Source organism: Carassius carassius, chromosome 17 (genome assembly GCF_963082965.1).
Source record: "Carassius carassius chromosome 17, fCarCar2.1, whole genome shotgun sequence".
Classification (NCBI taxonomy): Eukaryota; Metazoa; Chordata; class Actinopteri; order Cypriniformes; family Cyprinidae; genus Carassius; species Carassius carassius.
Genome location: NC_081771.1, coordinates 10,027,996 through 10,050,424, shown reverse-complemented (window position 1 = coordinate 10,050,424; position 22,429 = coordinate 10,027,996). Strand labels below are relative to the sequence as shown.

The following is a 22,429-nucleotide window of genomic DNA, read 5'->3' as shown; positions in this document are numbered from 1 at the left end:
AATAATAATTTTGATTATTATTTGAAAATAAATACACAATAACCTAAAATGTATTAAATTATAATGTGTATATTATATTATATTATATTATATTATATTATATTATATTATATTATATTATATTATATTATATTATATTATATTATATTATATTATATTATATTATATTATATTATATTATATTATATTATATTATATTATATTATATTATATTATATTATATTTCCTGGAAAATAAGTAGCACCTGACTTGTATTGGGCCAAAAAACAAAAACGTTATTTTTTGATTATTCATTTACTACAAGTTTTCATATTAAATCTTGATGTTCCTAAATGTTTATATTATATAATATTTAAATTATATTATATTTTTACAAGGAAGCTACCTAAATGTGACATATAAGCCTTGTGCACAGTTCATCAAAAGCTTTAAAAAAGTGAATTAGCATATACACACACACACACATACACACACACACACACACACACACACACACAGGCATGTGATACCCATACAAACACAAAAAACATATTCCTCAGCCTACTGGAAAAGCCTGACCCTGATCACAGCAGGCCAGGATGACACAGCAGTTTTATTAAACCGGAAACATTAATACACACACCGGCAGTCGAAAGCATCAAAAGAATCAAGCAACCCTTACACACCACCACTGCAGTCCTCCCTGACCCAGCCTGGCCAATCAAAAATGAAGACCCAACCAGCACTGCTTTGATTGGCTAACATGAATGATCTACTGTGATGCCACTGGCTAGATGTTCAGCATGTGTAGTTCAGCCGTGGATCTGTTACGTCTTAACTGGGTCAAGGTGACCCAGTCTTTGCACAGAGACCAGGACAATGACAAGAGAGTCACTATAAATTTATGTGTGTGCTAATATCAATTATAAATGTTTTTTTTCTTACTCAGTTCTCACTATTACTCAATTCACGAAAACTCATGCTTGATCCTCACATTGAGAGCTGCAGGTAAACTCAAATTTTGAACTACATATGATTTTGGATGATAAGTGATCACTGACATTGTTTTCTGATTAATTCTTGTGCCTGGTAGCATGGTAAAACATACATAAAACAGTATTAACTTTTAATGGCTAGCAACGCTTTTTGTTGCTCTCTTGTTGCCACAGATTTAATAACCCAATTTTATTGAAATTTGTGTGCACACAAATGCATGTGTTTGACCAAAAATGCAAAGGAAAAACATTACAGCATCTGGGGTGGACTGCATCTATTCTTTGGCTGAGTGGCTCAGCAGTCAGCAGAAGCAGCATGGCAATAAATCACAGGAATAGCACAACTCAACATTCTTATACTGCCTGCAAAGCCTTAATCCACCCATACTGCTGTAATCTGCAGTCTGTAATCAACTACTGACATTGATTTCATCTAGTCACGCTCTTCAAACACATACCGCCATAGATTGATCATACTCCCTTATTAAATTTTGTATCATTTGATTAATTAAGATATATGCATTTGAGCTTAATGCATTTGTCAAAATATCAAACAAAATAGAAATGACTAGTCTGCTTCTCTAAAACTGTACAAGTCAATGCAGTCCTCGTTATCTATATTTATTTGAGTCATGCTCTGCTGACTCAAGGAGTGTTCTTTTGGCATTTTATTAATAGAGAAATCATCTTTAATCAAAAAGCCCTAATATGGCCTCGGGAAATATATAAAGAGGTGCAACCAAATGCAGATAGACAATAATTTTCAGTGTGCCAGGAAAATAAAGTATGTCTCTGCCAGAATACAGAAGCTAACTTTTTCTGAAAGTGAAATGATGCAAAAAGCAACAAGGGCTCAAAATGATGATCTTTATGAATGTTACAGTAAGCAGCGGTAAGCCATTTTCATTTCCTCAAAGAATACTGTAAGGGCTACAATTTTTCCAAATTTTTTCCTCTGATAGATTTTTGAGATTTTAGCATTTCCCCATTCAAGTAGATAGGAGTTAGTCTTGCAATCCATAAAAAAATCAATGTTGCAAATATGGCCACCAAGTGAATTGACTTTCCTTAAAAGGGACTTTAATAATACTCACATCTTTGCTATTTTCCACATCCGACTCACTGCTGAAGTCCTCTGTGTTGAGGTTCTCAAAGTCCGACTCTCCCAAAGCGATGGGAACCCGTACCGTTAGGTTGGGGTTGTGTATGAAGGACATGGGCTCCTCATCAATCATGTACTTTCCTACGCTGCTACCAATGCCGCTTGTGGTGCCATTACCGTTCTTGGCGTAGTTCAGATCGCCACATTTGATGTCAACACCGGTGTGGTTACCTATGATGTTGAGTTTTTTGTCATACATGTCGTCAAGAGGTTTGTCTTCATCTTCCAAAGGTTTCTTCTTCATGATGTGGGCCACCAGGAGACGCATGTGAATTTTAAACCAAGCGATACCCTTCTTAATGCGGATCACTGAAATCTGCAGGTTGTTCAGCTCACCGTCATCATCTGTGGCTGCCAGATTATCAGCACTGAAGGAGCTGAGCAGCAAGGCCAAGAACAGGTTCAGCACCTGATCAAGAGAAGATCACAGCTTTAGCTTTTACATACTGTATGATGAAGACTTGAAGACCACAAGACCTTAGGTTGTCCCATCTGTAATTTATTTTGCTCAAGCCCTGCCATTATGTCACCACAATGCATCTTGTATACGGCATTATTTTACAAACGTGCAAACCCCAATGAGGCCTGCAAGCATCCATTTGAACCACAAAATGACAGGTGGGATAGACATTATTTAGGAAATAGTGACAAAGAAACTGCCATACTGGAAAGTAACTGAGCAGAGAAGAACTCTAAAACTCACCACCAAGTTTCCAATGACCATCACCATCATGAATACAGTGAGACACATTGTTTGTCCAGCCACCTCCATACAGTCCCACATGGTTTCGATCCATTCTCCACACAGCACCCGGAACACAATAAGGAAGGAGTGGAAAAAGTCATTCATATGCCAGCGGGGAAGCTTGCAGGTCTCTTGGGCAATCTTACACACACAGTCTTTATAGCTCTTCCCAAACAGCTGCATGCCCACCACAGCAAAGATGAAGACGATGATGGCCAGCACCAGGGTCAGGTTCCCCAAAGCTCCCACAGAGTTACCAATAATCTTGATCAGCATGTTCAGAGTGGGCCATGATTTAGCCAGCTTAAACACCCTCAGCTGTATGAGAGAGAAGTTTGGGATTCACAAAAGGTTCAGAATCATAGGATAAGACATTTTACTCTACTGTTCAAAAATATTTTTTCTGTTTTAAAGAAATCTCTTATGCGCACTGTGGCACATTAAAACTTATTGTAAACTGTTATTACGATTTAAAATAACTCTTTTCTGTTTTAAAATGCAATTTAAAATTTATGGCAAAGATGAAATTTCAGCAGCCATTACTCTGTCACAAGACCCTTCGAAAATCCTTCTAATATGTCGATTTGGTCCTCAAACCGGAAACCGTGATATGTATTTTTCAGTATTATTTGATAAATAGACATCTGAATAGAAAAGAAGATGTTATTTTCCGAAATATGTCTTCACTGTCCCTTTTTTATTATTTTAATGTATCCTTGATAAATAAAATTAATTTCTTAAAATAAAAAAAAAATATTTTACTGGCCCCTGATTTTTGAATGGTGAAGTGTATACAACTATGGATGTCATGATACAAAAATGTCTGTAGTTGATAGTTGATAAAGTCTGTAGTCTGTAAAATATCAAAATTAATTAATTTTGTGTATTGCATTTTTACACAGTTTATTAAAATATGAACAAATCAGACTTTAGGTAAGTAAAAAATAAAAATAAAAACTACTGTGGATCTAGTACCTTTGACATCCCTACATACAACAGTAGAGTAGGGTAAATGCAAATACAAGACACAAGAGATGCTTATACCTTTAATCAAATTTGGTATTATCTATTACAGAAAAACATGTGCACGAACATGTCTTCACTCATAACGCACCAATCTGAAGGATCTGAGCACAGACAGGCCCTCTACATCAGCCAGCCCCAGCTCCACCAAACTCAGGCTCACAATGAAGCCATCAAAGATATTCCAGCCCTCCTGGAAGTAGTAGTATGGATCCATGGCTACCAGCTTGGCAAACATTTCAGCTGTGAAGATTCCTGTGAACACCTGAGATAAAAAGACAAAGAAAAATGTCATTAACACAATCTCAACAAGGTCAAGGGAAAATGTTGATGATACATTAACATCACATAAAAGTATATTAGTATCTAGTCCATAGAAAAAAGGTATTTGGATTGCAAATTAACATTGATTGTGCCTGTATCATGATGTGTGATCACTAAATTGCATATATGCGGAGCAATGGATTGGTAGTGGAAGATAACAAAAACTAGAACGGTAGTGGAAGACTGGTTTAATGGAGGCTGCATTTTTTAATGTAGGTCCATCAGATACAGACAGTGCCGCACTGCCAGAGACATAACTTAAAATGGAAATGTGGGACAGGGTCCAGCATTGCTGCTCATTACAGAAATGAGGATATGGTTAGAACTGAGAAAGGAAACGACTGAATTTAGGACTATCAGTTGATTAAAAATTGCGATTAAATCAATAACATGATATGTCAATCAATTAAAGAAATATTGTATATACAAATATTTATTAAGAAAAGGTCCAAATAATGATATTAACATGGCAAATGAAAGGAATCAGAATATTTGTGTTTTGTATCAACTTTGTATCAAAAGTACAATTAGATATTAATACCAATAATACAGAAACAGGAACAGAACTGTAAGACATTTAAAACATTTAATGTTTTAAAATAAAATAATGAGGCCTTCATGGTGCATAATTAATTACATTTTATGAGGTTTACCTCATGCAAGTAAACATGTTCGTATTAAAGTCCACAACCATAATCAGTGAAACAAAATATTACTAATTAAAAAGATCCTAACAGAAGTTAAAAAGCCATTTGGCATTCAGTTCAATTTTGCATTTAGTTGTGTATATGAGTTTCCACACTACTTTGGTCATTTCTATTAAAAAGAAAAAACTATAAAAGAAAATGAAAAACATTCTCACCAGATTTCCGACATAAAGCACTTCCTCAAAGTGTGGTGTCATGGGATAATGCTCCATGGCCATGAAGACTGTGTTCAGCACAATACATATAGTGATAGCCAGGTCTACAAACGGATCCATCACTATGAGGTTCATTATCTCTTTTATCTTTATCCAGATAGGACAGCACTCCCATATCAAGAATATGTTAGCAAACTTATACCAGCAGGGCGGACATTTTCTCTGAGACTCCTCCAGCTCTGTGGTGACATAAATAAGGAGAAAATCTGAGGCCTATGTTTTTTGAGCAAGAAATATGAAATATGGAACTATAATTTGACATCATTATGGTTTTGCTATGTTTTGGTATCATAGTAAACAGACAGACGGAAAGACAGATGTCACACAATACCTTCCACCAACGTGTTGGTGACAACAGTCATAGCACTGTTGGCTCGCTCTTTCCGGCTAAAGGAAGTATTGAGCTGGTCAACCGACACCATTAGAGAACCTGAGTGCTTTCTCTTTCCCTCCACCTCTGTAGTCTGTGGACAAGAGTGATATAATGTGGAGAAATACAAAGAGCAATCAGAAAAAAAGGATTTTATTTTTATAGAAACATTTTAACCCATGCCAACACACATGCACATGCTGACAAAAACACAAGCCCAAACTAACCTGCAAATCACACTCAACTTTTATTGTTCCATTTAGACATTGCTGAGTTCTCTGATACATTTCTAAGTGGGTTCTATCTCTCTAAACCACACTGTGAAGTATTGTACTTAAACCCTTCTCAAACTGGCTTTACTAAATTACAATTCGATTTTTGCAAGACAATGGCACATGGATGAACCATAGCTAATTCTCTTACAGACCCAACGGCAATGTGAAGTTCAACTTTTCTACACTAGATGAACACATTTATAAATATATATAAATTTTATAAATAGTAGAAGCCTTATAGTGATTCTCAACTAGAAGGACTTCAAGATGACGAAATTATTTAAAATTCGACAAACAACAAGGATATTTCTTATTTTAGGTCACCTGCTCCACAACCTTTGTTTTTTTTTTGTTTTTTTTTCAAGAAAAAGGTCTTGAAAAACCTTGGTATATGAGGTAGTCTAATTTAGTCTAATATGATTTCTAGACCTGGAAAAGCAATGTAATTTAATAAAATCTTATAGTTATATAGGCGTTTTATGAATATACATTCATCTATCAGGTAGAAATTGAGAGTAAAATATTTGTAAAAAGTTCTTATGCTTAATCCATTAAATCACAACCAACTAAAAAAGTAATTGGGCCTTTAAATATTGTTGTGGAGAATGGGGGACCTTGGAGTCAAAGACTCAGAATCGCTGCCTTAGAGGAATAGTTTGAGCAAAAAAAAACTTTTTTTTCATTTAACTGTACATCTGAGATTTTGAATGAGAGACACCTATTTACTACCTTTAGTTACAAGACTATTCATTCATTACTGCTAGCTGCTCAAAACGTTGCCTATTTGTTCTCCAGAGAATATCATGATGCAAGAAGAAAATTCACACATTGCTTGAGGCCCAGCTTTCACTGCCATTAGAAAAGTCTTTTGAATATAATTTTGGTCAAGACAATGTTTTTCTGTTTATCTGTTAACAGTTCCTTCCACTGTTTCAAAGATAATCTATTTTACAATGCAATTACTTGGTGACAGCAGCATGTTCAGGTGAATGTCTGAAACAGCATGCTATAAAGCTGGGTGAAAACTGGGCCTGAGATCATGCTTCACACACAGGAGGAAAAGGCAAAGAGAGTATAAGGATGTCAATCCACCATGCTAACTAAAATGAGGCAGTATGCTGTTATTGGTAATGTTAGGGTAGGTTTTTCTTGCATAACACTTTTTTGGAGGGAGCAGAGTGGTCCTGAAATTCTGAAAGAATTGACGTGGAAAACTACATAGAAATAAATAAAATGACAAATCTGAGGTTGCGGTTGATGGGTTGATGTGGAATGGGTAAAATACAATAGTGTGACCTGAAAAATATTATAGGTACCTTATTATATATTATTTGGCAATGTAATTAGTATGTAACTCAGGTTAAAAGGGGAGGGGCTACAGCACATATTAGTTTAAAGATGGGCATTAATGTGCACAAAAGGACCCCTCAAAAACTCGCCCAATTTCTTCTTTTTTTTCTTCTTTTTTTTTGATTGGCCATGCCATTCGCAGGGGAAGAGCATTGGCAGGGAGTGGGACTGGTACAGTAGGATTGCAGATCAAGACTTGCATAAAATAATAAAAATAGAAACAAGAAAAGTAGTTGAGGGGTTGAGAGAGAATAGACAGGTTAGAAACTCAGAGACTTAAGCTGCTTTTCCACTGAATTTTCCTGGAACAAATTTTTCCCAGGAACTATTTTTTATTTTTTTTTACCCCAGCCCTATTGCTGCCTGCGTTTTCATCGCAGTTTAAAGTACCGAGAGGATTAGGCAAATAGTCTGGTGACGTAGGTCTGCGCGCGTTTCTCAATACAAAATATGCAAAATTTGGACTTGCATCCTCAGTATTTCAGACTTTGCAAGTTCGACTCTAGAGTGTGAACACGCGTGGACGGGACGACGCAAGTCCGGTAATTCTGCAAACAGCAGTGTACTTAAAAACTGTCAGCTCGCCTTTTTTCCTTACTGAATTTTCCTCACTGTATTTACAATAAGACTAAATATTATTTCAAACACCACTGCCCATTTTAGTTTTCATTTAAACTAATTAATAGCCACAGAACTGTAGTTCAGGGAAAACGTACAAAAATTATAATGAAGCAAAATATTATATCAAACAGTAGGCTATTGATAGATTAATTGAATAAAGACCAAGGATTACCTGTTAGATTTACCCAAAACAAATTATATCTTATGTTTAACCACTATTGAGACATTAATCGAGACTGCTCTCATCGGTAACATGAGCACTGAGCTCCCACTTATCGCGTGAAGCTCACGTCTCTGAAATCTGCGAAGCACATTTTCAAATAGGCGCTGTCTTTATAAAAAAAAACACAGATTTGAGTTTCAAACAAATACATTCTGGTCTGAAATACTTTTAAAACTACATTTCCTGATACAAACATTAATATCTTAAAAAAATTATGCGAATATACGGTGGTTGAAATACAATGCTGCGTGAATTCAACCAATCAGAATGTTCAGTGCCCAAATCCCGCCCCCAAAGTTCCGGAATTTTGAAGAAATTCTACTTCGAAAGCAGGGACATTCTGAGAGGCTAATTTTACCCAGAACATTTTTTTAGATCCTGGTTCCTATATTAGAAACACTAGAAGTACTGGCCCAAAGTCCATAGTTCCTGGGGAAAGTTCCTGCAGTGGAAACAGAGCTTTAGAAGGACAGAGTCAAAATGGGGTAAAAGAAAAGGTAAAGAGAGAGGAAAAATCTGAACTGGAATCATAATCGGCCACTTTTGTCATGCCTATACTCTGAACCTGCCCCCTGTGGACGTCCTTACACTGTCATCAGAAGCTGCCTTATCTATTTTCACCTCAGGCAGTAGCCGGCCAGGCCCAGGCGTGATCAGAGACACCACTCCATTGCAGTCCACCGTGCTGTTTCTCTTGCAGCCTAGGTGGGGTGCCAGTGGGTTAATGCGTGAGGAACCCTGGCTGTAGCCGCTGTAGCTGCTGCGCCTGTACGGGACAAAGAGGGAGCCACGGCGGTCTTCACTCTCCTCGACTGTGCTGTGCTCGTCATCTGCGAACTCGTTCTCCGATCCCTTGAAGCTGAATATACTGCTGCGGCGGGACATGAAGGGTGAGCCAGGGATGCTCAACAGGGACTGTAAAAAACAAGGACGGCACACATGAGAATAAGGGATCCTTAGAGAATGTAAGAAGCGAGAATGACATTTACACATGAGAAGCTTAAGAAAAAAACTTGCACTGCACTCGTTTACCATTCATCTGCCGAAGACTCCACATATTAAATACTAGTGACTCTCAGTAAGGTGGAGAACAATAACTGCTGAGCAAAGTCATGAAATGAATAATTTAACAGTTAACTGCAGGGCACTTCTGGTATTCAGAGAGCCACTGTTCTGTATTTGTTTATGAAAGAGGACTAGGTAAAGCTGACCAGTGTTTAAAATCAATATGGAATCAAAACAGACGATGTTTATTGTCTTATTGCACATTTCTGATATTCTTATTTATTTTGATTACTATTAAATGTGCATTAATAGTTAATGAATAATACTAAAGTAATGCTGCTTAATATGATTTAATATAACCTAATATGTAATGCTGGCTATTTAGTAATTGCTTTTACCATTCGATTTGACTTCATTCTGGCATATTCTAATACTCATACCTCACAATCCAATTAATTATTTCACTTTGGAAACGTGTAACATGATGGAAGTTTAATGAAAAAGTACACTCTTGCTCATACACCAAAAATGAGCATTTGCCTTACTGCAGAATGCTTACTTGTGGCTAAAATTCCCTTCCCATCCGATATTCACAGATGATCCAAGATGCTAGTTGATACCAGTAATATTGTAGCATTCTAATTGTTTGCTGAAATTCACTGATAATGCAGAACGCTAGTTGCTAGCGCAGGTATTTTCTCTGTGGTGCGGCTGAGAGCCTTCCCCCTAATGGAGCGGTTGACCACTGCAGACTATGTACAGCAGAAAGAGACCCAAATGTGCTCACAGAAGGGACTATTTTACCCAGATCACTCACTAAGGAGAAGTGGTTTGATCTGGTAAAGTGTTGGGACCACAGTGATACAAAGTAAAAGTACTATGGAGATTGCATAATGTTACTAACATCAATAACAATCAGTGGCTTTGGAGCTAAATCTAAGAAGAAGAAAAAAAAACAGTATCAAAAAAAAAAAACCAACAAGTAAAATGTTGGGTCTCACTGTAATAACTAATGTCATGAAAACAGCTTCCAATTAAATGCAGCGATTGCCTAATAAGGTGCATTTATTCTTTACGGCGATGTTGATTTGATCAGAATTTGCAGGGTGCGGCCCAGGAGTATAACTTCCTGCTTAAGGACACTATATTACTGCTCTCATCAGATGAAAGATTTATAGCAGGTAAATAAATAATTCACTGGGCCAGCGAAAGTACGGTGTAGATTTTTATTTTTGGGGGGTGGGGGGGGGGGTGCTTATTCCCCCCTCCAACATAAATTTGTCCCCAGCACTTTTTCAGGCAAGTGTATTCACATACAGGTTTTCAGGGGCCTGTGTAAATAAATCTAAATTTAAATTTAAAGAGAAAAGAATTACGGAAGACCAGGTGTTTTATTTGTATCCAAAATTAAGAGATGTGTTATGGAGTGCTAAACACTGTAATGCAGTTTGTTGCATTCATACAGTAGCAGTAACCGGAGGACACTTTAGTGAGAAAGTACAAAACGGCATGGCAGGAAATACGGCCCTAATATGGACAAATACATCCAGCTATTGCTTTGTTTAAACAAAAACGCAGTATTAATTTCTGTTGATTTTATCTGAAACATACTGTATTTTTGTGTATTCAGATGGTTTGGTAAGATAATAGTCAAAGTGAACCAGTTACTAGTAGTTTTTATACTCTGTGGGGTCCCAGTGCAGGTTGTATCAGTGGGCCTTGTTTGAAACAGTTTAATTTGTATGCTTGTTCTGTTTATTTATGTGTACTATTTACACACTGTTTAAGTTTTTTCAAGTTTGTAGGTGTCCAGGTACAGAAACCGAATAATCAAATGTAAAATAGCACTGCATAGTGTTTACTCTAAAAATTCAATAAACTGTCAAACCAAAATTTATTCAGACACCTCCAACATTTCTAACACGATCACAGTTTATTTGCTATAGTTTAAAAAATGGTAATAAAATAAGACAAGTACACAGAGAGAACAAATTCATTTTGATAATATCAGATAACTTTGATATAAAGATATGTAATGGATTACAATCAACCAAAAATTCAGACAGCTGATAGTATGACAATATTTACACAACGATCAATACTTTGTTGACCAGTAACCAAATAATGCTTAATTTTTTTTCAGTCAGTGGTGTGAAAAGGTCACATTAGCAAATAAAGAAAAACTTAATTGCAAAACATGGTCAGGTCAAAGTGTCTACATACTATGATACACATACGATTTCCTTCTCCGCTGTTTACTTTTAATTTAGACATAACCTACAGTTTTTTTGAGGATACTGTCCAAGAAGGGTTTTTTGAAAGAATTTTGTATGCATTCATCGAAACAAGAGCAAGAAGAGGCAAATGCGGTGTTCAAGTGTTTGAGACTCTTCTGCATGCGCCCTGTGCACAAAGAACATCTTTTTAAATTTTACAATCATAAATCCATAAGCTGCTGCCCAAAGCAAGACATTGAATGAGATGGAAAGAATTACAGCGATAGACAGATGGGCACTGAGAAAGAACACTTCCTCTTGTTCTGATCTTTGAGTGTAAGGCTGAAGCACTTTGTCTAATCACCCTGGTGATATGGACGATGACTCAGCGGAAAGTGGAAGCGACTGCACAGAGCAGAGAACAGTAGTATCAAGGGCTGGGCTGGGCTCTACTGGGCTGAGATAGCAAACACCAGAGGTTATATCCGCTTGCTACTGCAATGTAACAAACAGCAAATAATCTTTGCAGTATAATTGGAGAGCACAGTTGTAGCTTTAAATCACTAATGTTAATAATAAAATGCTATCTATCAAACAAACATGCATGGTGAATTTCAACGGGAAACAGACAAATTTTGCTACATGTAATTTTCTACCTGTTATTGCTAGATGATGGCAGGTGGTATTAATGTTTAAGGGGGAGGGGATTTTATTCTACAGAACAATTTATTCAACAATATATGTATACGTCGTAGTCCAAGATGAGTCATATTATATATATACATATTTCTGGTCCATCTTCCCTGAAGACGCTACACATGTCTACTGAATTAATTAAGGTTTTGTTGGGCATTGAGAATTGTTGTGTAAATTTAAAGGAAACTTAATAGTTACACTCTATAAATAGCCAAAACTATATCTTGGTATAGACATTGATACTTAAAATGACCAAAAAAGTCAATAGCTTCTCGAATTAACAAAAAGAGAATAATTCTATGATGACAACAAACAACAACACCTCTTATATCCATCTTCTCCAGTCTGAATGAACATGATGATCTACTCTTTATGAAATTCATTGTAACTTAGCAATCTTTATCTAGCCAGACATTTCATATACCACATAGGATCATGTGAAAATTATATTTTTGGGGGGGGTGGAAGTAACTCCACTCTCACCTGGTTCATAATTGAGGCCTTCCGCCCAAGCCTGTTGTCTCTGAAACGGAAGCGGCTTCTCTTGCTGCCGTCATCAGATTCTGACTTTACCACCTTCTCACAATCACCTTTCTCCTCCTGTTCTTTCTTCCACTTTTTCTTTCTGTTCCTTCGCTCCTTGGCACTCTTGGAGCTCAGCTTGGACGCCTCAGAGGAACTGCGGGATAGATGCCCTCCTCCGTCGTCCTCTACTGCATCCTCAGATACTGTACCTGCCGAGGTTGCCATGGCATTGGCCTAGTGATGAGGGACAAATAGAGGATGAACATAAATGCAAAAAATCGCAGGGAAGTTTTGCTTGTGATGTGCATGTATTTGTGTACCTGTGCCTCCTCCTGTTGTCTTTTCAGTTGTTCCAGCATGGCTTTAAACTCAGCCTCCTTCTGTTCTGCCTCCTCCATGGTGGCCTGGTTCTGCTCTTCATAAGCCATGGCCACCACAGCCAGGATCAGGTTCACCAGGTAGAACGATCCCACAAAGATCACCAGTACAAAGAAGATCATATACGTCTTCCCAGCAGCTCGCAGAGTCTAAGAGAAAAACGTTGGGAAGAAATGTCAAGAAACTACAACCCGAATTCCGGAAAAGTTGGGACGTTTTTTAAATTTTAATCAAATGAAAACTAAAGGAATTTCAAATCACATGAGCCAATATTTTATTCACAATAGAACATAGATAACGTAGCAAATGTTTAAACTGAGAAATTTTACACTTTTATCCACTTAATTAGCTCATTTAAAATTTAACGCCTGCTACAGGTCTCAAAAAAGTTGGCACGGGGGCAACAAATGGCTAAAAAAGCAAGCAGTTTTGAAAAGATTCAGCTGGGAGAACATCTAGTGATTAATTAAGTTAATTGATATCAGGTCTGTAACATGATTAGCTATAAAAGCTTTGTCTTAGAGAAGCAGAGTCTCTCAGAAGTAAAGATGGGCAGAGGCTCTCCAATCTGTAAAAGACTGCGTAAAAAAATTGTGGAAAACTTTAAAAACAATGTTCCTCAATGTCAAATTGCAAAGGCTTTGCAAATCTCATCATCTACAGTGCATAACATCATCAAAAGATTCAGAGAAACTGGAGAAATCTCGGTGCGTAAGGGACAAGGCCGGAGACCTTTATTGGATGCCCGTGGTCTTCGGGCTCTCAGACGACACTGCATCACTCATCGGCATGATTGTGTCAATGACATTACTAAATGGGCCCAGGAATACTTTCAGAAACCACTGTCGGTAAACACAATCTGCCGTGCCATCAGCAGATGCCAACTAAAGCTCTATCATGCAAAAAGGAAGCCATATGTGAACATGGTCCAGAAGCGCCGTCGTGTCCTGTGGGCCAAGGCTCATTTAAAATGGACTATTTCAAAGTGGAATAGTGTTTTATGGTCAGACGAGTCCAAATTTGACATTCTTGTTGGAAATCACGGACGCCGTGTCCTCCGGGCTAAAGAGGAGGAAGACCTTCCAGCATGTTATCAGCGTTCAGTTCAAAAGCCAGCATCTCTGATGGTATGGGGGTGCATAAGTGCATACGGTATGGGCAGCTTGCATGTTTTGGAAGGCTCTGTGAATGCTGAAAGGTATATAAAGGTTTTAGAGCAACATATGCTTCCCTCCAAACAACGTCTATTTCAGGGAAGGCCTTGTTTATTTCAGCAGGACAATGCAAAACCACATACTGCAGCTATAACAACAGCATGGCTTCGTCGTAGAAGAGTCCGGGTGCTAACCTGGCCTGCCTGCAGTCCAGATCTTTCACCTATAGAGAACATTTGGCGCATCATTAAAAGAAAAATACGTCAAAGACGACCACGAACTCTTCAGCAGCTGGAAATCTATATAAGGCAAGAATGGGACCAAATTCCAACAGCAAAACTCCAGCAACTCATAGCCTCAATGCCCAGACGTCTTCAAACTGTTTTGAAAAGAAAAGGAGATGCTACACCATGGTAAACATGCCCCGTCCCAACTATTTTGAGACCTGTAGCAAAAATCAAAATTGAAATGAGCTCATTTTGTGCATAAAATTGTAAACTTTCTCAGTTTAAACATTTGCTATGTTATCTATGTTCTATTGTGAATAAAATATTGGCTCATGTGATTTGAAAGTCTTTTAGTTTTCATTTTATTAAAATTTAAAAAACGTCCCAACTTTTCCGGAATTCGGGTTGTACATTTATTCCGTGAAATCTATTACTGTCCTTTGTTTCTAAATAAAAATTAAATGAAAACATTTTGTTAGCTTCTAACTAGCTAGCAAGGAAGGATGGGAAGTAATATCATCCATGATTTCACTCCTGCTTAACATATTATTAGATCAGACTACCAAGAATATAAGAGACAATTCAACCCAAAATTAAAACTCTAGAAAGTTATTATAGTTAACTTAAACTAAAACCATAAAATAAAATGTTAACTGAAATAAAATAGAAAAGCTTATTTCAGCTTGTTTCCAAAGCAACATTACTCGTTTTCATTTAGTTTAACTAAAACTAGAATAAAAATTAATAATAAAAAACATATATGTGACATTCAACAAAAACTAATAAAAAATGAGAAATACACAACAAAACACTAAAACTTTCAAAAGAAGATGAAAGACAGAAAATATGAAAAGAAAATATTTAATTACAAATAATTACAAAACAATGATAGTATAATAATAAACTATAATAATACTATTATATGTTATTTTGGAAGTCAATGGTAGCCAGATTTGTTTGGTTACCATAAAAAAGAATGATGACTGAATTTCCATGTTTAAGTGAACTATCCCTTTACAGTTCTTTTTACACTAAATGTGAATGAAATATACATTTAACTAACAATACTAATAGTTATTTCCAAGATAATAACTAGAAACCATTTTAAATAATAATCATGCAACATGGTGAGGTTAAAAAACTTAGAGTAAGGGGAATGAATGCTCACCAATTGGTACAGATTCTCCCAGAAGTCTTGTGTCATGAGTCGGAAGAGGGCAAGAAAAGCCCAACCAAAGGAGTCAAAGCTAGTGTAGTTATAGTTTGGGTTGCGTCCAGCCTTCATGCAAGTATAGCCCTCCGGACACCGTCTACACAAACACACACGCAAACACACTATACTACACATATGTCTGTGCTTTTAACAGATCATACATTGACAATAATAATAAAAAAAACATTATTAAAAAGTGCATCAAGTGTGCTATTATTTGGAAAAAAATATTTAGACTTTAGACTTAAAAATACATTAAATAACTGCTGATAATTTATTATTGGAAAAATTGTGTTTGTCTGTGTATGTTTTCACTCTTCACCCTGCATCTGAGCTGTTTCCACATATCAGCGCATCCAGCATGCCTGGCTGAAAGTAGAAGTTTTCTGAGAAATGAGGAGAGAGAAAAGAAGATGGACTTGTAAAATGTGAAAACCATGTCTAAAATCATCCAAAAGTCTTCAAGAGTGTAACAACTTTTTTGGAGAACCTGAATTGTAGAGAAAATCTAACTTTAGAGAAAATAACAATAAATAAAAAAAAGCTGAGGACAGCACTGTTTGATGCAACTGTATTAGAAACTACCCTACATAGTCAAAGCTTTGCCTACTCACTTTTATCCATGATGTATTCATTGAAGTCAAAGCCCCTGCTCCCATTGGCCAGGTAGGACTCAGTATGATTGTATGGCCAGATGACACACTTTTGCCGAAGATTACCCATGAACAACTGTAGACCGATGAGGGCAAATACACTCAGGCAGAACACAGTCAGAATCATCACATCTGACAGCTTCTTCACTGACTGGATCAGAGCACCCACAATGGTTTTCAGCCCTGTGGGGAAATGAGGAGACAAACACAACGGGGAATATTCTGTGTGCAGCACAAGTGATAATGTTCACACACACGTTCTACACTTTGTTGATGCATGCAATTTCATGTCTTACTTTGTGATGTAAATTTCCGCTATGATATATATATATTATTTCACTACTTTAAAAAAGATGAAAGAAAATAATTTACTTTTGCAACAAAAAACAACTAATTCAGTATCACATCCATAATCAGATACCCATTCAAGCAATCATACCACTGGTTTCCTTAACTTTCTTACACACACATATCATAATAAATAATAGTTTGCTTATATAAAACCATGATTCACACTGAACAGGCAGCTTAAAGAGTCTCCCGTCCTCTCAGGACAACAGCACACAAACTGTCTGTATCTCATTGAATAGAACTATGTGCAGTTTGCCATAAGTTTGGAATTATGCATACCACATTGATTTATAATTTGAATATGCCACTTAATTATATCAGGAGGAACAAATGAAATGTCAATCATGTGTAATATGTAGTTTGTAATAGTAACAACAGCAACACGAGGATCTCAGTTTATAAATACTTGGAGAATAAAGAAAATGAGAATTGTAGGAAATGTTTGAGTCTTCATGAATCCCCCACTACAATTTCTGCAAATATTGTTACAAATAATAAATCAGAAACTGACATTAGTTGTTAGAAAAACTTAATTTTTACTTTTCTAGAGAAATATGTGAGAACTCACCACCACAATGCTAGGGGCATTTAGGTGTAGGTGGTTGCTAAGGTGTAGTTGCAATGAAAGCTGGTTTCTCGGGCATTACTAAGCTGTTCCTAGGCTGGTTTAGTTTGTTGATAGGGGTTATCAAGTCGATGTTTATGAGTATATGCAATTTATTTAGTCTGCCAAGAGAAGTAGTGGATGAGAAGACTTGTTTGCTAAACGTTTGAGCACAAAATTAAAGTTCTAGGTGGTTACCAGTGCATTACTAAGGGGTTCTAGGTGATTGCTGCAAGGCTTTATTAAATTCTAGTTCCTACTCTAGATATTGCTCAACCATTTCTTTAGTGCAATGGCTCCCAAGCTTTTCTTCTGGTTCCCCCTCTTGTAGAGAAAAATGTTTTCAAGCACCCCACCTACATGCACCTACATAAAGACACTCTCAGACATGACCTTGCTTGCAAAATCATATTGTATTTATTTGAAACATTTTAATAACACAGTAAACACAACTTAATCCTTAAACAAGGATTTTTGTTTTTATAGTGTAATTCACTATAAGCATTCACTGCTTTTAACAGATTTTCAAACTTGTTTCTGGCCATCAATGAACATGTCTTGATTGAGGCAACTGCAGAAAAACCATCTCACATAGTTAGGATGTGGCAAAATGAAGGAGTACTGCCAGTGCTCTGGCTGTAGGGTAGCAGTGGGTAGACCTTTTCCACTCCAATCCAAATTGCAGCTAATGAATGGGACTTAAACTGAAGCCTCATTAGAGTTGACATCAATGAACTGTGCTCAAGTCAGCAGCTGGTATTCCACTGATGGGGTCTCAAATCCAGTCATATTAGCACTGGGAAATAACTCTGGAGATGTTTTTTTATTTATTTTTTTATTACTTTGGAGATTTAGACCTCAATTAATGATTTCAGTTCTCAAATAAGTCTACATTCCCTCTTTCCAGTTTTATTGTGAATGATTTAGTTCACAAGAATTTAGTTCAAATATAGTTCATTGAGCTTCTGAAACATGTCACTGAGGAATGCAAGTTTCATGAGAAAGTTGTTATTTGTTGAACTTAAGGGAAAGTCCATTTCCCTCTTCCTCTGAGAAGATTCTGATCTCATCCCACAACTAAAAAACCCTGGATAAAACTTTCCCACACAACAGCAAATGGGGAAAAAATGCTGTGTGATCAGATATAATTTTTTTCACACAGTGGAAACCATTCTTGTTGTTTCCAGTGACAATAATAATGTGCATTACATCTTTCAGCTTGGCAATCATCTCTTTAGTTTCTAGCACCTCCCAGTGCATCATACACTTTGTCCACTGCAGATTTGGGAAAACATCCTTGACAACTAGTGCATCCAGCTCTCCTCGTTTCCCCAAATTTGCCTGAGCCCCATCACACAGCCCTCCAATTTCAGATCAGCCTCTTTCAAATAAGTGTCAATGATTCTGAACAATTCATTTGCTTTTGCTTTTTCAGTTACAATTTTGCAGAAAAGCAAATCCTCCCTCAATTTATCAGCATCAATAAACAAGACATGGATTATCGTTAAACCATCTTTGTTACTGTCAGTTGCTTCATGCATCTGCAGAGCAAAATGGCTGTCTCATATCTAGTCATTAAGTTGTTCCTCTACATCTTCCTGTAGCTTCACAATAGTGTTGTGTGCAATTGAATAGCCTTTAGTTTACTGGCTGTTACTTTATCAATTAGAGTTAAAACCATATCAATAGCAGAACAAAGTATTAATTTTTCAGCTAAAGTGCAGCATCTTACACTGAGCTGCTCTGTATTTATAGGAGGCAGATTGAGCATTTGAAGGCAAAGATGCTGCTTTAGTAAAACGACTGTGTTAATATTTTGAGGCACCTAATACACGTGGTCTCTCTTCATTACCCACCGTTGTACTGGTGTATCCGAGGGTGAGATATGCTTCGACATTTTTGTCTTTGTTATAGTTATAGTGACGTTTAAAGTAGATTCATCATCTGCTTTTATGTTACCAGGCACTGTTCGTCCTCAGTGCAGAACCATGCATCGCTTAATTTATACAAAGCTCCCTGCAACTAATTTCTGATTCTTCAACTGTCCCATCTACAAGTCTGTTATTCTATGACAAAAACTGCAACGACTGATAACAGACACTGAGTCCAGCAGGTACTGCGAGTCATCTTGAAGTAATACGTCAGATTAATATTTTGTGTGATGTTGTGTACTTATGTGGCAAGTAGCAGCGTATTAAGTGGGACAGTCAACAAGTTCCATTGAAGTATAAGGAAAATCATCTGAGAGAGAAAAAAAATCATTGTATATATTACATATATTTCCTTCTTGTGTGTGGGAGGGCCTTCAAATGAAGTGGCAGCAAATCAGGGCCGGCCCAGGCTCTGTTGGTGTCCTAGGAGAGATTTTAGCTTTCCGCCCCCCAACCCCTACAAACTAAAAAATTCTGACAATGCTGATTTTTCAAATCTTTGCTATAATATATAACATTACATAAATACCGATAAGTATTGACATAAATTAGTAAATAAATCATGATAATAAATAAATGGAGATGTTGAAGTGCTGTAGGTATTTGTGTATCTGTTCAAATAAACTATTGAAGAGACCAGACATGAGCTATTCTCCGAGTGGGTCTTGAACCCAGGTCTCTGATGTGGGAGGAAGACGCATGAACAAGGAGGATAAAGTCACTTATGCGCCTTTTGGGATCGTTACATATACTGTATACAGTGACAAGTACTTATTACAACAAAGAAAAATATGAGCAATATGAAATGCCATAAATAGTCTAACATATAGACGGTTTCATCGGGCGCACGCGCCTGGACCTAAGTTAACTTCCGGTCTGTGTTGTGTATATCGGTCTGGCTGCAGTGCCAATGATGAGGTGATGAGTACACTGAAGTTGGGGTCAGGTGGTTGTGCTGCGGGATGTGTTTCCCATACATTTATTTATTTTTGGAGACTCGCCACAATTTTAAAACTGATCAATTTTCAAAAAGGCTTCGCTGAATAAACATGAGTAACGTTACGTACTGCACGTTTAATAATAATAATTCCTTACATTTATATGTTTAAATATCAAAACGAGGCACAGATGTTTTTATATCGCTGTATTTCTGAAGGAAGACTTGCGTGTTATATGCCTGATAAAGCAGCGTGTGAGCGTACCAGCTCTGCTCTGTTTACAGCTGTTACTGGGGAAACCTCTATTTCTCGGGCTTTATGTCTATGCTTTAAAACATCTCCTGCTGCCAAAGAATGAATTTGCATTTTCATTAAGTCCGCCTGATTCACGCGGCAAACATATTTTGTTTGTTATCAAAAAATATCTACTCTAGAGGGACTTGGCTGTTGTTATTGATTCTATTTGGAAGTCTACCGGAAGTTAAGTTAGGTCCAATAAAGCGCGCATGCGCAGTAACGTTTGTTTATGTTGTGTCCGTTGAAACCGTCTATACAACAAAGGCAACAAAATAAAGGCTACATTTTGTAATTTATTTGTAGATGTTAGCCAGCTAGTTAGTCTAATTAGCATACCCATAGCTTTCATTTGCAATTTTGTGCATACAGTGGAAAATGACATTGTGACGAGTGGGGCGGGGCCAAGGGACATGGGAGCGAGGCCGGTGGAGTGATTGGAGATGAACTACACCTGTTCGACCCACCGGTCTTGAGGCCCACGGAGGAGATGGAAGGATATAAAACTGGAGCGACGACAGTGAAGGACGAGAGAGGACCAGGCCTGGGCTTTATTTTAGGTTTTGGTTTTATTTTGTGCGCATCAGCCGTCCGTTTTGTGTTTATTTTGAATTATTAAAGTTTCATTTGATTGTCCGCCGGTTCCCGCCTCCTTCTTCCCGATGATTACGAAGGTTTAATTCATTACAGACATATTTAATTATTTCATTTTATGAATGCTAGATTATAGACATTTAGACCAGTGAATTAAAAGCAAGCAGTAATGTAACTGAAATTTAAACAACATTACAGAAGCTTAAATTTATTGTAAAAAAAATTATTAAGGCAAATTAAATAAGCAGTTAACTCAAGCAAAAACATTCCACGGTGTCAGAGTTGCCAGGTAAGATGTTCTAAAAAAGAATATTTCAAAATACTACATAAATATCACGGGCTAATACACTTTCTTTAACATGTGATTTTTACCTCTATATTGATATTTGTTCTGCCACTGATAATTTTCTTTGTTTCACTCATTTTTTAGCAATTATACTTTAAGAGCACATAAATGGCAAAACTATTTTAACTGCATGCGCCATGCATAGTTAATGCGTTATGATGATGTATTCTAGGTCATGATGCAGAAAGTGTTTAAATTAGTCCAACATGACATGTTGTCAAATCTTATTTTTCGTTGATGTCAATTTTATTTTATTCTAAAATTATTTCAATCAGTCTGATGATCGATCAGTACAAACATTATGTCAACTGTCAGAAATTGTGCTTAATATATGGGTGTAGAAGGGCACAATGGTCACAAGAGGGCACACTTCCCCCCCAAAAAAACCTTTCCTGCAGCTATGTCGCCTATGCCACGGGCTGGCCCTGCAGCAAATATAATAAACTGGATGTTGTAGATGCTAATAATAAATATATTTTCAAAAATGCAGATTTACAGTTTTCTCATGAGCTCTTCACTAAGGACAGTTTGTGTAGGGACCTTGGAGAGACTCTTTAAAAGATAAACACACATACAATATTCAACACATATCAGCAAAATGAACACTGCCTGAAGAGAGCGGCGCCATACACAAACAGTATGAAGAGAGCCAACACAGAGAGAGGAAGAAGAGAGGACAGGCAAGGGGAGGAAGGGCATGCAGGTCATTTAAACGCCAAGGCTGAAGGCAGCAACATTATCGTCTTTGCTTTATCACCATGGTGTCAATATCATGTTTAACCAATCGTTCATGTCTAGAGAATGTGTAACCCTGTCTTCATATCCCATTGGATCTCTTAGCGGAGAGAAACCAGGTGAATAAAAAAGTCATTCTCTAATCGAAATACTCACATGTGAAGTCTACAACAATTGATACAATGTGACAATACTGAATGTAAACATGTTTCATATGGGTGGGTGCAATTGTGTGAATGTTTCATAAATTCAGCAGAGATGAAAACTAGCTAGTTAACTTGGCTATTCCTGGTTTTTTGGTCCCCTTGCTACAATGCGGACATACACACAAATGTTCTTAAATTTTCTGATGCTTCTGTTTTACTTTCCACTCCGAGTTCTTTGAAATAAGAATAGGGAGGGAGCTAAAAAAACAGTAGTTTTACAACAACAAAAAAAAATAAGATAAAAAATACATAAATCTTTATGTGTGTAAAGGATGCAGAAATTCAAGGAAATCCACTTGTAGAAGAAAAAAAAGAAAACAGAATAAAAGAAAGACAAACTAAAAAAGCAGATGTCTTCGAAAGCATCATGCAGC

General features: G+C 36.9%; 1 protein-coding gene across 2 annotated transcripts in view; it reads right to left on the bottom strand.

The window, feature by feature from the left end:
* LOC132161040 (sodium channel protein type 8 subunit alpha-like) overlaps positions 1-22,429 on the bottom strand; it is a 55,368-nt gene that overhangs the window by 17,169 nt on the left and 15,770 nt on the right. For both annotated transcript variants that reach the window (XM_059570817.1, XM_059570816.1), the window contains 11 exons: positions 16,018-16,239; positions 15,726-15,789; positions 15,359-15,500; positions 12,752-12,958; positions 12,390-12,665; positions 8,611-8,904; positions 5,482-5,614; positions 5,091-5,329; positions 3,996-4,169; positions 2,840-3,199; positions 2,069-2,545 (listed from right to left, as the gene is read on the bottom strand). In XM_059570817.1, coding sequence (XP_059426800.1) covers positions 2,069-2,545; positions 2,840-3,199; positions 3,996-4,169; positions 5,091-5,329; positions 5,482-5,614; positions 8,611-8,904; positions 12,390-12,665; positions 12,752-12,958; positions 15,359-15,500; positions 15,726-15,789; positions 16,018-16,239 — 2,588 coding nt within the window. The remainder of the gene's footprint in view (positions 1-2,068; positions 2,546-2,839; positions 3,200-3,995; positions 4,170-5,090; positions 5,330-5,481; positions 5,615-8,610; positions 8,905-12,389; positions 12,666-12,751; positions 12,959-15,358; positions 15,501-15,725; positions 15,790-16,017; positions 16,240-22,429) is intronic.